This window comes from Venturia canescens, chromosome 4, assembly GCF_019457755.1.
Source record: "Venturia canescens isolate UGA chromosome 4, ASM1945775v1, whole genome shotgun sequence".
Lineage (NCBI taxonomy): Eukaryota > Metazoa > Arthropoda > Insecta > Hymenoptera > Ichneumonidae > Venturia > Venturia canescens.
Genome location: NC_057424.1, coordinates 16,051,564 through 16,064,554, shown reverse-complemented (window position 1 = coordinate 16,064,554; position 12,991 = coordinate 16,051,564). Strand labels below are relative to the sequence as shown.

The window sequence follows — 12,991 nt, the reverse complement described above, 5'->3', positions numbered from 1 at the left end:
CGGACGCACGCTCCTGTTCTCTCTGCGCGCTCAGCCGCCGCTTTCGTCTTGCTGCGTTCAAACTCTCTAAAGTATAAGCCACATTTGACATAAAGCATTTTTCAAACGCGCCGATATGTGTCAGGCGAAAAACGACAAAAGGGCAAAAGAAAGCGTCGAAACGCGAGGCGAGGGCGATCATTTCGAAAATGAATAATAATTTACGGTGTATTCGAAGCTCGAATAAATTTTCTCCGCGTTTAGAATAAACCGAAATGCACGCTTGCGGCCAGAACGTTCCGAAAGAACGACGATATCGTTTATGCAACTCTGTACACACATTCGAGGAAGTTGATGATTCAAGAAAGAAAGCTCGTGTTTTTGAGGATAAGAAAAAAAATCGTAAAATACGTTATCCAAGAACTCGAGGACTTCCGGTACGGTTTGTAACGTCAACGACTGCTGTTTTATCCAGCCGGCTTCACTCGCTCCCATTGAAAACTCCGATACGTTAAAGCACCGATGGAAAACACGTGTAAGCCGGCTTCCGTTCCTTCGAGTACCAAAGAGCACGCGCTGCATATATATGGCTATATTCGACTCTTCGCCTCTATCTGAAGAATCCCGTAAACAGCAGGCGCACTCGAGACACCCCTGCCGAGAAACAGACTCGAAGAAAAATCATTATGTTGTACTAATATGACTAGGAAATAGCACCCAACGCCGTTACACTCTTTCGAAACAAACTCGCACCAAAGAGTCAAGCCAGATACCACGAAGGTTTCAGGTCTCTGAACTCGAGAGACTTTTATAATCTATGAAAGAACCAGAAAAACGAAGGTGATGGACGGATCTGTGGAAATCTAAAGCCCCAAATCTTCGAGTTCGACGAAATGCAAGTTGTTGGGTGCTGATTCATCGAGGAAATGAATTTTATCGAAATTTTATGATTTTTTTTTTTTTCCCAATATACGACGTTACAGTGGGGGAACATTATTTTCTGAAGTTTCATGATTGAACCATCTGTGGAATCGTCCGAGTTATTTCAACTACTCCGACAAAGAGTGCATCGCATCCTGGCCAATTCTATTGGCCATACATTAACGTGGGCGATTTTAACAGAGCTCATTGTGAAAGCTTCTGGCATATGCTACAAAATATAGAACTTGGGCAAATGAGCAGTGACCCAACTCCGAAATGGCCACTCGCATTGTTGGTACTTTCAACTGGACACTCCACAAACTGACCACATCGACAGACTTTCTATATGGCAAACTCGAAAATGTCCCATTTCGAGAGCCCTTCGTCGTTGGAAACAACAGCTGTGAAAATGAGCTCTGCTCTCGTTGACGTTGCCTCGATTCTTCGTCAACCACAGCGGGATGCAATTCATGTAGCCAGGAACTCGGTGGACTGTTTTTTCAATGTACACTTTGCGAAAACTGAAATTCGTTTTGGGCAACGACGCTTTTCGAAAGAATCTTTAAGAATTTTATTTGTTTTGAAAACCCGTTTAGTTTCCGAGCCACAAATGACCAAAATCCGAAGGACCGCGCGCCAAGGTTTCTAAAGTTTTGGGTTCTCTCGTTTTCGCCCGTCCCTCGTGTCTTCCTGTCCTCGACGAGTATCCGTTTCGCCTTGCGAGGACAAACCGACACCCGGACAACTGGTTTTATTTCTGGTTTTTAAGAAACGAAAAAGAAGAAGGCGTGAAGGGTGTCGAGGCGAGTACGAAAGAAACCCCTGAACTACCCGACACCCGTGTCAGGAGGGTTTGCTTCTTGGGGGTTGTCCCGAGGACGAGGGAAGACGAGAAGAAAAGAGAAAACAGAAAGATGAACTTCTTGGGTTTAGTCGCGTACTCGACACGCGAAAAGAATCGGCATTACTGCGAAGCGAGGGGGTCCCAAGACGAATGCTCTTCAGTCCGCTCAATGTACAGAGTGTCCTCGGGATCGTGCTAAGAATTTTGAGGTTTCCCGGGTGTCCGAATCCTCGGGAGGGACCGATCACGACGTGGGCGTAGAACTTTTATCAATAAATCGGAGGATCTACTTTCCCTGAAAATTTCAAAGCGCTCCGTCGACACAACGCGCTCCAAAGGGGCTCGATTTTCGTGGCAGCCAAATGCTGTGGGTTTGTACGCAGAGGGGAGTGAGGCAGCGAATGAGGACAAGGACACGAGACGATCCCCTCGGGGGATCGCTCACGAATTATCGGCGTCTTTCCTAGCGACTGCTCCGCGCAGCCCTCAGCTCATTGAAACAGGTTTATCGTACACATACGCGCGTTGATAAACGAGCGAGGGTAGCATGCAGCGGGACATCGAAGGGTCCGAAGACCCAGTGGAAAGCGTCAATGGCAAATTACTCATCGGGGATTTCTGGGTTTGGTGGTAATACGTGATTCAAAGATTATTTTATGGGCTGATTTCTATGAAGAGAAATCAGCGAAACGCGAAAATTCACATGCGAGAAAGGCCAAGTGGAAGAATCTTCCTCGACGCCCTCCCCGCTCCATTTTTCGTGAGACCAAAACCTCTTAATGATTTGTTTTTTCATACGCTTTTATACATTTATACACACCGAATTTTTCAACGCCCGGTGCAGGAGCAGCTTTTTTGAGATTTCGGTTTGCTTTTATATTTGTATGCTTTAGCTGCGGCTCATGCTCGCGCTCCTTTATCATCGCTGTCCGGGGGGAGTCCACGCGTAAGCATCGACGATCTTAAATCACCGAGCGAAACAGATGTGATCGTACAGAAACCTCGGAATGCCGGAGGCTGCGTGTCACTTCGTACATCATGCCTCGTAACATCGTATACACATTCGTGTAGTATGAATGTGCGTCGAAGAGTTTGGAGAGTACACATGGACGTGGAGGATACGCCTCCACGTCCGCGACGCATTCTGTCAAGTAAAAAAGGGGGGGGGGAGGCTCGAGTCAACAGGATAAATATTCATAACGTTTTTCAACTCGGGCTGCACACTCGGAGAGCAAGTTGATCGTGGAACTTTTGAGATCAGGAGTACCAAAATCGTTTCCCGTTCAATTCGAAGCTCGCCAGACACAAATTCGTGCCTTGGACCGCCTCGAAAAGAGTCCTGTGATGGGGTCGCGAGCATCGCCCTCGAACTGAATTCGTCATAACTGATGGTGGGACGTCAACGTTTTCGGGAGTCGAAATGAGCTCGAAACTGTTGAGAACTTGACAAAAAAAAGGTGAAACGAGAGATAAAAAGAAAGAAGGAATTCCAAGGCTCGGGAACAATGAGCCCGGTTCAGAGCATGCGAACGAGGGAGAATCTTAAACGAGAATCCCGCGCACTTTTATGACCGCTAGAGCTAAAGGCGTGTAAGGAAAGTCGTTAGAATCAACGTTGCGTGCACGCAAAACTCTTGGTGTACTCATCCGCGGTTCGCTCATTATATGGCCCTGCACTTTCTCTTATTGTTGAAGTTCTGTGCGAGCAGCGACACGAGCCTTTATGGCTTTCCTTCTCCTACTACTTACTTCCGGTATCTTCTCGCACCACTCGTAAACAGCAACGATCTTGCGAATGAACCATTAAACATCCCCATCGCCCTCGGGGGCTTTCGACTCGAGTGAACTGCAAGGTCGAAATAATAGCGGATTCGCTTCGTTCGAAGTGGAGGGAAACGACCATCGTGTCCGGGCGCAAAGATCTTGCGACGGCAGACGTTCAGTTTTTCTCATCGTGCAAGATTTTCGTGCCGAATACCGATTTTTGTGCTGCGATGCATCGAACTTTCATTTCTTGGCGTAGTAAATCATTTATTTCAACACCGTTTTTGTGGTTACAGACATCGCGATGGACTGGTCCGACCATGCCCTCTGGTGGCCCGCGAGAAACCATTGGCTGACGCGAACCAGAAGCACTTTGGACCAGTACGGAGTGGCAGCCGATGCTCTTCTCCACTTCACGCCGATGCACAAAACTCTGCGTGTCCAACTGCCTGACATGCGCTGCCTCGATTGCAGGGTCGACTTTTCCGTCAAGACTTTCAATGCTGTCATCAATCTATGCAAAGAACTCGGTGAGTATTTCAAGCCTTTGCGCAACATTCGTCGAACCGATCCGATTGGAACGAGTTGCTCAAGAGATAAAGTTACTTTTGAGCTGATTCGATATTCCGTGGCGACGAAATCGTCGTCGTTCGTTGGAGCTCGGTCAGCCAAATGGCTGCTTGATTATCGCTTGGAAAAGCAATATTTAAAAGATGGCCCAATTGCGTTGTACCGGTCACGCGAAGGTCGTGTGATAATCTTGCGCGAGCCGCGTAGACAGTTTTATAGTCCAGGCACGCGGGTGACAAGTACGCGTCGCTCTTTAATCAAGCAAGTGGGTTAACGAGTCTCATTACTTATAAAAACGGTTGCATGATCAAACGAATGCTTAAGGACGATTTTTCTTGACGATTCGAACGGTCGAAAACTCCCGGAATTTTTCAACAATTTCTCCATCACCTTCGTGCAATGATAATGAAATTGAAAACTCAATTTTACATTTCGAAAATACTGCGGAAACTCGCTTATCGAAGGGAACGTCAACGAAAGCATTTGCACCGATTTTCCACAAGCTTAATTCGTTATTTTATCAAGAAAGAAGAGGTCAATTATTCAATGAGAATAGTAAACCGGTGGCGCTGAGCGCGATAATTCATTAGCTCAAAGATAAAGTCCGTTTGATTAGGAGAACGAGTATGTACGCACGGAGCCTCGATCGGACTGTACACTTGTGACAAAACTGATGGCAGAACTTTCCACTATCTCCGGAGCTAATTGCGTCCATGAGATTTTTTAAAACCGAACCGCGTCCGTCCGGAGAGTGATGACCCGGACGATAGCCCTTTCCATGTCACCACAGCTCTCACGAATACGTGCCAACGATACTTTGAATGCGTCGGGAGTGTTTTGCGTGAAGAATCATATCGCATGACGCGCATCCATCGTCGTTTGCGAGTAGCTGATGAAAGAACGTCGAAAAATGCTTGCTCAACACGAAATAATTGAGAAAATTTAGGGCAACGGGTAGCGAAGCTTCCAGAAAGTTTTTAGGAATTTAAAATTTTTAAGGAATTTAAAAAATTCAATGGTTCGATGACTGTGCTTCCCTCTTTCAGGTATAAGACACCCAGAAGAACTGTCATTCTGCAAGCCCCTCGAGCCGAACAACCTCAAGTGTAACTTGAAAGATTTACCGGCAAAGAAAAAAATAGAGAATCAGAAGAACGGCCACTGGAACGTGCCCGCAGATACGAACACATTTATCCCGGTGAGTCAGAGCCCAAGAGGCTCGAACGGAAGTCTGGATCAAAGTAGTCCCTTCATGTGTGCGCCCGTTACGCCAAACAACAGAAATCATAGCACGCCGATCAGTTCGCCGGTTTCGGTGAGTCCCAATTTTTGTTCGCCCCAAAACTGCTATTTTTAGAGTTTCTTTTAACTTCTCAGTGAAAATAATTTAAATGGGAGAAAATGTACCGAGAATTAATTGGCTTGAAATTGTCAACAGCAAACTGGAACGTGGAAGAGAAACAACAATTCGTCAGGCTTCGGGAGCACAGGGTCGTTCAATGCGAACAACAGCACGATGAGCCTCGAGGCACTGAACGGCGGCCTGTCCGAGTCGCTGGCTCAGAGCCCGACTTCCATATCCGCCGAAATCCGCTCGAAGCTCGTGCGACCAAAAAGTCTGATCGAACGTGCAAGAATGAACGTAGCGTGGCTCGACTCGTCCCTGTCGATAATGGAACAGGGCATCAGGGAATTCGACACTCTCAGGCTCAAGTTCAAGTTCTACTCGTTCTACGATTTGAATCCAAAAACCGATGCTGTCAGAATAAACATGATTTACGAACAAGCCAAGTGGCAATTACTCGCTGAAGAGATCGAGTGCACGGAGGAAGAGATGCTGATGTTTGCTGCACTGCAGGTGTGTCTTATTTCCCTTTCTCGCCAGCTTCCTCAACGCCATTTCGTAGATTTTCCGCCAGAGGGCAGTAGGCGCGTGGGTAATGGCGGAGCTCGACCCAACCAGCTGATCGCTGCACCTCGAAACTTCGAGCGCCTTTTTCTTGCAGATTACCCGGAGTTAGTCGTCAATATTTTGACAGCTGGTGGCAGGCATCGGCGTGAACCAAATGAGCCGAAAGCCTCATGCAAGAATTAACGATCCTGATAATTCGGCGAGAGCGTTCCCAGCCTCACTTCCGAGCGGAATCTACTGTGAAAATATGAATTTTTATTACAAAGTTTCATTTAGATTATTAACTTTGAAAAATAGAGAAATAGTCGACTCTCCGCTGCGCATTTTTTCCCCCAAAAGCGTCTTGAACGATGTAAAAGTGCGCGACTGAAAATACTTTTTTCTGATATCGCGTGGGCTCGCGTATCGAATGAAATTCAAACGTTCTCTCTCTTTCTCACGATCCTCGTTTTCCCCACGCGTCTACCAACTTTGGCACGCATAATCGCACTGGTAAAAAATACACATCTCGCGATAGCTAAATTAAAGGTGTGTATTGCACGATCCACCTCCGCGATAGATTCAGCGCGTCGGTTCTCCCACGAACCTCTCGCGGCCCACGTCAGTGACCTCGGCTCCTCTCCGCTTTTCGTCCATAAAAAATAAACTTTTCTCCCCGGTTTACGTCCTTAACGTATATACACGTATATTCATAACTCGTACGTATGGAAAGGCACTTTTATGCAGCACATAGGTGCGTGTCCGAGCGAGACGAGGATCGATAACAGACGGCCAGACAGTTCTCGTACATTATTAGCCTCGAGAATTGACATAAGCCACTTTATCGAGAGTCAACTGTTGTCTGAAATTGGGCTAAGCCGATTACGTAGTTACTTCTTCGTCTTTTATTTAAGCTCGTTACTTTCGCGATCCACAACAATTAACGTGATACTAGAGGAGCGGGTTTTTCGACTTTCTCTGTTTTGCTGAAAACTCAAATACAATTGGGAACCATTTTCAATTACGTATAAGCGCCCGGCAGTTCAACTTTCTTTTTAATTATTTGAAAAATTAATTTTAAAAACTCGTTCGTGAAGCAATGCAGCAGTGAGTTTCGCGTGAGGGAAAAATTCATGCAAGTGAAACGATCGCTGGGAACGAGGAAGCGAAATTTCAGAATTAGCAGCTCCGAATTGCTTGATTGAATTTTTATAAAACTTCAATATTTCAATTTTCTCCAACTTTTAATATTAAAAATCAAAGTTTCAGTGTTTTTTTTTGGGTTTTGCTCCAGGTACAAGTGAACCTTCAAGCAAGCGTACCGCAGCCCAGTTACGAAACAAACGGCGGAAACTCACCGATCGAGGACGACATCGACGCAGCCCTGACGGACCTGCAGGTTTCTCTCGAAGGCACCAACATCTCGAATGGACCAAGCGACATAACTCAAGTTCCAGAGCTCTCAGACTATTTGCGTTTCTTCAAGCCGAAGCGTTTCACACTCAAAGCTTTCAAGCGCTATTGGTTCACGTGTCGCGACCTTCAGCTCAGGTTGTTCAAGTCGCGGGAAGAAGCTAACAGTTCAGAATCTCCAGCTTACGTTATAAACCTCCGGGGCTGCGAAGTCACGCCCGATGTTAATCTTTCACAAGCTCGTTATGGCATCAGGTTGGAAGTTCCCAGCGCTGATGGAATGACTGAAATGTGGATAAGATGCGAAACGGTTAGTAAAATTGAGCATTCGTTCGAAATCGTGTAGTAAAAACTGGAATTCGTTGCGTCGCTCGACAAAATTTATCTAAATTTTGTTAAATCTCCGTCAAAATATTTGCATCTTTGATTTTGGAGTAACTTTTATTCGAAATATCACCTTTAGGAACAACAATACGCCAAGTGGATGGCAGCTTGTAGACTCGCCGCCAAAGGTCGTTCACTGGCAGATTCTTCGTACGAGAGCGAGGTCAACAGCATCCAGGCTTTCTTGCAGTTACAGAGGCCAGCACCTGCCCCAGCAATCAGTCCAAATTCTCTCGATATAACGCCCGAAGATTATGTAGCACCGAGATTTGCGAAAAAACTTAAGGGAAAGGTAATTTATTCTGTTGAAAACTTTTTTTGTGACACTCGTTTGGAATTTAGAATCATTACTTCGCTTTACGACTATCCACTCGTTGCTTTTTCATGTTTTTGGTGAATTTTCATTCGTTCGTTTTCTCACCGTTTGTTTCATTACGATTCATTCCGTCCATGAATAAATTGTGATCAATTACATGTTTTTGGTCAATTAGGTCGTGCAGAGAATTTTGGAAGCTCACGCAAACGTCAAAGATCTCGCTCTCATCGAAGCGAAGCTTAATTACATAAAAGCCTGGCAATCATTGCCCGATTACGGTATATCGCTCTTCGTCATTAGATTTACTGGTAAAAATAAGGACGAGCTACTCGGTATCGCGAGCAACAGACTCATGAGAATGGATCTCAGCAGTGGAGATCACTTGAAAACGTGGAGATACAACACGATGAAGGTAAAATTAATTTTTGTACAATTTTCATCGCTTTTGCATTGAGCTTTCTTACGAAAAGTTGATTCGTTTGGATCTGACAGATGTTAAAAGCTCAAATTTCGTTTCGTTGGAAAATAATTGAATTTACGTTCGATTACAGGCGTGGAACGTCAATTGGGAGGTGAAGCACATGATGGTACAGTTCGAAGAGGAGAACATAATATTCGAGTGTCAATCAGCGGACTGCAAAGTAGTGCACGAATTTATCGGCGGTTACATATTTTTGTCGATGCGTTCGAAAGAAGCGAATCAAACATTGAACGAGGAAATGTTCCACAAGTTGACAGGCGGCTGGGTTTAAGAGTTCGCGTAGCCTTTAAACATTTTATTTTTGTTTCCGATTATTTGGTATTAAATAAATAACGCGCGGCGTCGTTATCGATGGATCGTTTTAACAATTAATCCCGAATTTTCATGGTACGACTGAATCGTCGATTTAGCGAAAAAAATGGCGCTTCGTCGTTCGGAGTTATTTTGAGAAACGAGAAAACCCAGAGAAAAGTTCGAGTCTTCGCTGACTGAGAGCGCCATTGGCCAGGATCCAAAAATACCGAGCGATAAATAATAAACAGAGAGAAAAAGAAGGGGAAAAAGTTTATTTAGTGCGCCAGTCTGTTAGCGAGTTGTACTAAATAGTTTAACTAGATCAAAGTAGAGAATGAAAAACAAGAAAGCACCAGACTTTGTCAATTATGGAGTTCTGAGCCTCCATCGAATGATCATTTTTATCGAAATTTTATTATCAACAAATGAAACAGCATAAATTACGCACACTCAATGATCAATTTCGTTAGTTTCTTTTCATTTTTCAACTATAATCGAGCGAGTCTAATTAACAGCGCCATATTATTGGGGTCTATATTTTTTGATAATACGAGAAAAAACTACAAGATAATTGTGCCCCAATGTGGTGACCGACTAAATCGTTCAATATCAAAAACAATATCTGATTTGAGTCGAGCAAAAGTCAATCTCGAACAGTTTACTATATTCTCAACATCACAAGGTGCTACTTTTTTCGAGAATGACTTTTCGGGCACTCAAAGTCTGCAGTAATCGTGTAAATTATTTGTTACTTTTAATGTAAACTATACAATATTAAAAAAAAAAAACAAAAAAACAAAAACAAACAAAAAACTCTCATATACAAATAAAAATATGTTATATATGAATAAATATAAATATATATATTTACCTTGTATCGTTATTATATTATAATCTGCACATTATTACGTTATTATACATATGTGCATGTATATGTAACCAAAAATTATAGTTTTGTATATTGATAGAGAATAGATGTACAATAAATTTAATTATTGCCTAATAAACTCGTTTCCGTTACTATTTATTGAAAATTTACAGCCACGTTCATCAGCTAATGTTTCGTTTCGCTAATCATCAAAACTTATAAAACTTCATTCCAGTAGAAATCTTGAGGAAAGATAAAAAATTCTCAAAATATAAAAAAAAAAGAACGTTGAAAACTCCTATTGATCTTTTTCGTTTTTCGTTTTTTCAAGCCAGAATAGTTTTTATGAATTTCTTTACTTTTGTCTTGCCAGTCAAGCGTTCTCGTACTTCGGATATTTTGAAAACGGAATTCTCGGATTTCTTGCTGTATCCGCTCCTTAGGAAGTTGGCACAGACGGTTGAGTCGTAGTTTCCTTCCTTGAAGTTTCAGTAGCTTTTCCATTCGTCGGATGAGTCGAATTTGCAGAAGCTTTGAACGCCCCCAGGCCCATGCGAGCTGCCTTCAGGGGATTTCCGGCCCCACCGGAAGTACTTCCACCGTTGCTCACCTGAAGCGACATAGAGAGTTGCAGGAGAAGAAAAATTATGAGTTTTCCAAAGTTCTGATACTTTAGCAATTATTCGAATCAGTAGGCGTTTTTTTTTCTATTTAAAAAAAAATTTAAGAACGATCATTGTAAAAATGATTGATTGATTGAAGCATTGAAAAATTTGCGTTTTTTCATATCCTGAATTTGTAGCTTGAAAAAATTTATTCCGTCGTTTGTATTTTCATTAAATAACCATTCTGTTTGCACCGCACTTACGAGCTATTTTGTAACTTTTTGTATTTTTCGCTTGTTTGATTTGCATGGAATATTATGTTACCTGCGGATGTATGGGCGGTGCCGAATGGACGAGTCGTCCAGCGATCGAAGCCGATTTGTCTTTTTTAGTTCTGACCCATTCGTGTCCCAGGACGCGATCAAGGGTCAGTCTCAAGGTGATATCGGGCTCGAGTATGTGTCGGATAATACTTTTAGCTAAAGGTGAAATGGTATCTTGAACGCGTGCACGATAGACCCACTTTTTAGACATTTGATCCTTCAACAATTGACGAAGATTTTCATCGTTGAACGGCATCCTTTCGTTGAGCATAATGAACAATATAATTCCGAGTGACCACACATCGGCGAGTTTTGGATTGTACGGTGTCCCGGAAACGACTTCCGGTGCCGCGTAAGCCGCCGAGCCGCAGTACGTTTCGCTCAATACTCTTCGACCATTATCGTCCACACAAAATCTCGCAAAACCGAAATCAGCCAATTTGACATTGAACTTTCGTGACAAAAGTATATTTTCGCACTTGAGATCACGATGGGCTATGTTCTTGCTGTGAAGGTAATGCAGTCCTGAAGCCATTTGACGAAACCATAATTTCGACTGCTGCTCTATCACCGGACCGTTTCGTTTGACGAAATCCAAGAGATCACCGTTGTCTGCACATCGCATGAATATGAATACTCTTGGGCCTCGCTGAAGTATACTGTGAATCTGAAAAACCGATAAAATAAATTTAATTTTGATTTTTTATTGATCCGACGATGCCAATAAAAGTCGTACTTTCGATTATTTTTTTCAATTGAATCATATTTTGTCACCTGGATTATGTGAGGGTTTTCGATTTTCGTAAGAATCTCAAGTTCACGGGGAAAAAACTTTTCGAGGCAGTCCACCGGGGCTTTTTCTTTGTCGAAGATCTTGCACGCGAGGCGCATTTTCTTCGAACTCGTACCATCAACATATTCGGCAAGATGTACAGTGGCATAAGAGCCCTGATGTGGGTCGAAATATGAAAATGACAAAGACGTATGAATTCTGAAGTAGAGTTTTTTCCGAGGGTAAATTTTGGAGAAAAATTCAATCAAAAGTACTCCAGATTTATTAATTTCAATGAAAATTCGTTGCTAATAAATTTGGAGTAGCAAATATTTGTGGTTGAGAAATTAGGAAAACCTGTCCGATTTTTTTTCCAATGAGATATCCACGCTGCTCAAGAGCGTTAACTTCCGAGTTTCGTGGGCTCAGTAAAGTGTCCATTCCAAAAACTCTTCATTGGTGCATTACGAGAATCGTCAGACTTTTGCGTTTTCGAAATTTCGGTACCAAAAATGACTCCCAAACGCGTAGTTCACAAAGAGCTCGAAAACGATGCGTTTTCTCAATTTTTTCTTTGTTTTTTTTTTTCAGAACAAGTTTTTTTCCTCTCAGGTCAAAAATCGCGATTGTACACTGATGGATGAAAAGTGGCTACGAACGACGTTAAAGCTGATAATTGAACGGGAATTTTGGACATCAAGTTCAACTTGCACCTGGCGAGAAATATAAATTATAAAACACTGGAAATCATGAAAAATTGAAATTCTACGAAAGTGCTATGAAAACCGGAAGTGTTTCTCAATATTTTTTGAGACTCATGAGAGGGATCTTGTTTAGCGATAACTATGAAAATTCGAATCCCACTGCCGTTCCTCGGAATGCTAGGAATTTTGAAAAAAATTTATTAGGGAGATTCGAAAGTTGCTCCGGGGGCTGTTATGGTCATTGGTCCTTTGCATTTTCTGTCCGAATTTTATTTCCAAATCCTTTTTTTGTGGCCACGAATGCAAACATGGAACTTTTCGTGAATTATTGTGGAATGAAATTTGAAGCGAGATCGTTTCTGGGGCTTACCTAAACATAACAAGACGAAGAAAACACGGATGGATCTGCGGACGTTAGTCCCGTATTTATCGGATCTGATGGTAGCATTAAGGGAGCGCGCGGCTCCTCGCGCCGCTATCCCACGCTCTGTAGATGCGTTTCGCCTTTTTTCGGAATATTAATTTTGACGTTACGAGAGGATTATGACAGAGTCGACGGTTTGAACGGTGCACTAGGAAATTTTCTCGGTGATTCAATGACAAATGAAGGTAAAAGCGCGAGAAACAGTTGCCAAGGGTTACCAAAATTTTCTTTTTCTCTTTCATCACGTAACTTCACATTGCTTCACTTCAATTTTTTGTAATTTCGAACGATTTTTTATTTTTTTCAACGTACTTCGATTATTATTAAAAAAAAAAATCAAAGCTCAGCTCTGTCAATTGCGTTTTTTCTATCGGTAACGAAAAATTTTTGGAAAACGAAAAAAAAAAAAATGATATTCATTTATGAATTTATGGTTTC

General features: G+C 42.7%; 2 protein-coding genes across 3 annotated transcripts in view; one reads left to right on the top strand and one right to left on the bottom strand.

The window, feature by feature from the left end:
• The window catches only part of LOC122410144 (unc-112-related protein-like), a 48,644-nt gene extending 38,780 nt beyond the window's left edge, over positions 1-9,864 (top strand). Inside the window, exons 2-8 of the mRNA XM_043418217.1 lie at positions 3,805-4,038; positions 5,125-5,393; positions 5,517-5,936; positions 7,264-7,692; positions 7,846-8,058; positions 8,258-8,494; positions 8,634-9,864. Of these exons, the coding sequence (XP_043274152.1) occupies positions 3,805-4,038; positions 5,125-5,393; positions 5,517-5,936; positions 7,264-7,692; positions 7,846-8,058; positions 8,258-8,494; positions 8,634-8,834 (2,003 nt within the window). The 3' untranslated portion in view covers positions 8,835-9,864. The remainder of the gene's footprint in view (positions 1-3,804; positions 4,039-5,124; positions 5,394-5,516; positions 5,937-7,263; positions 7,693-7,845; positions 8,059-8,257; positions 8,495-8,633) is intronic.
• Tssk (Testis-specific serine/threonine kinase) lies at positions 9,749-12,991 on the bottom strand. 2 transcript variants are annotated; one of them, XM_043418226.1, is made up of 4 exons: positions 12,500-12,991; positions 11,428-11,601; positions 10,655-11,320; positions 9,749-10,335 (listed from the first exon to the last, which is right to left on the bottom strand). In XM_043418226.1, the coding sequence occupies exons 2-4, from the start codon at positions 11,542-11,544 to the stop codon at positions 10,165-10,167; spliced, it is 954 nt and encodes a 317-aa protein (XP_043274161.1). In that variant the 5' UTR covers positions 11,545-11,601; positions 12,500-12,991; the 3' UTR covers positions 9,749-10,164. The 2 variants fall into 2 exon arrangements, with proteins under 2 accessions (XP_043274161.1, XP_043274160.1); XM_043418225.1 differs by lacking the exon at positions 12,500-12,991 and adding an exon at positions 11,783-11,970.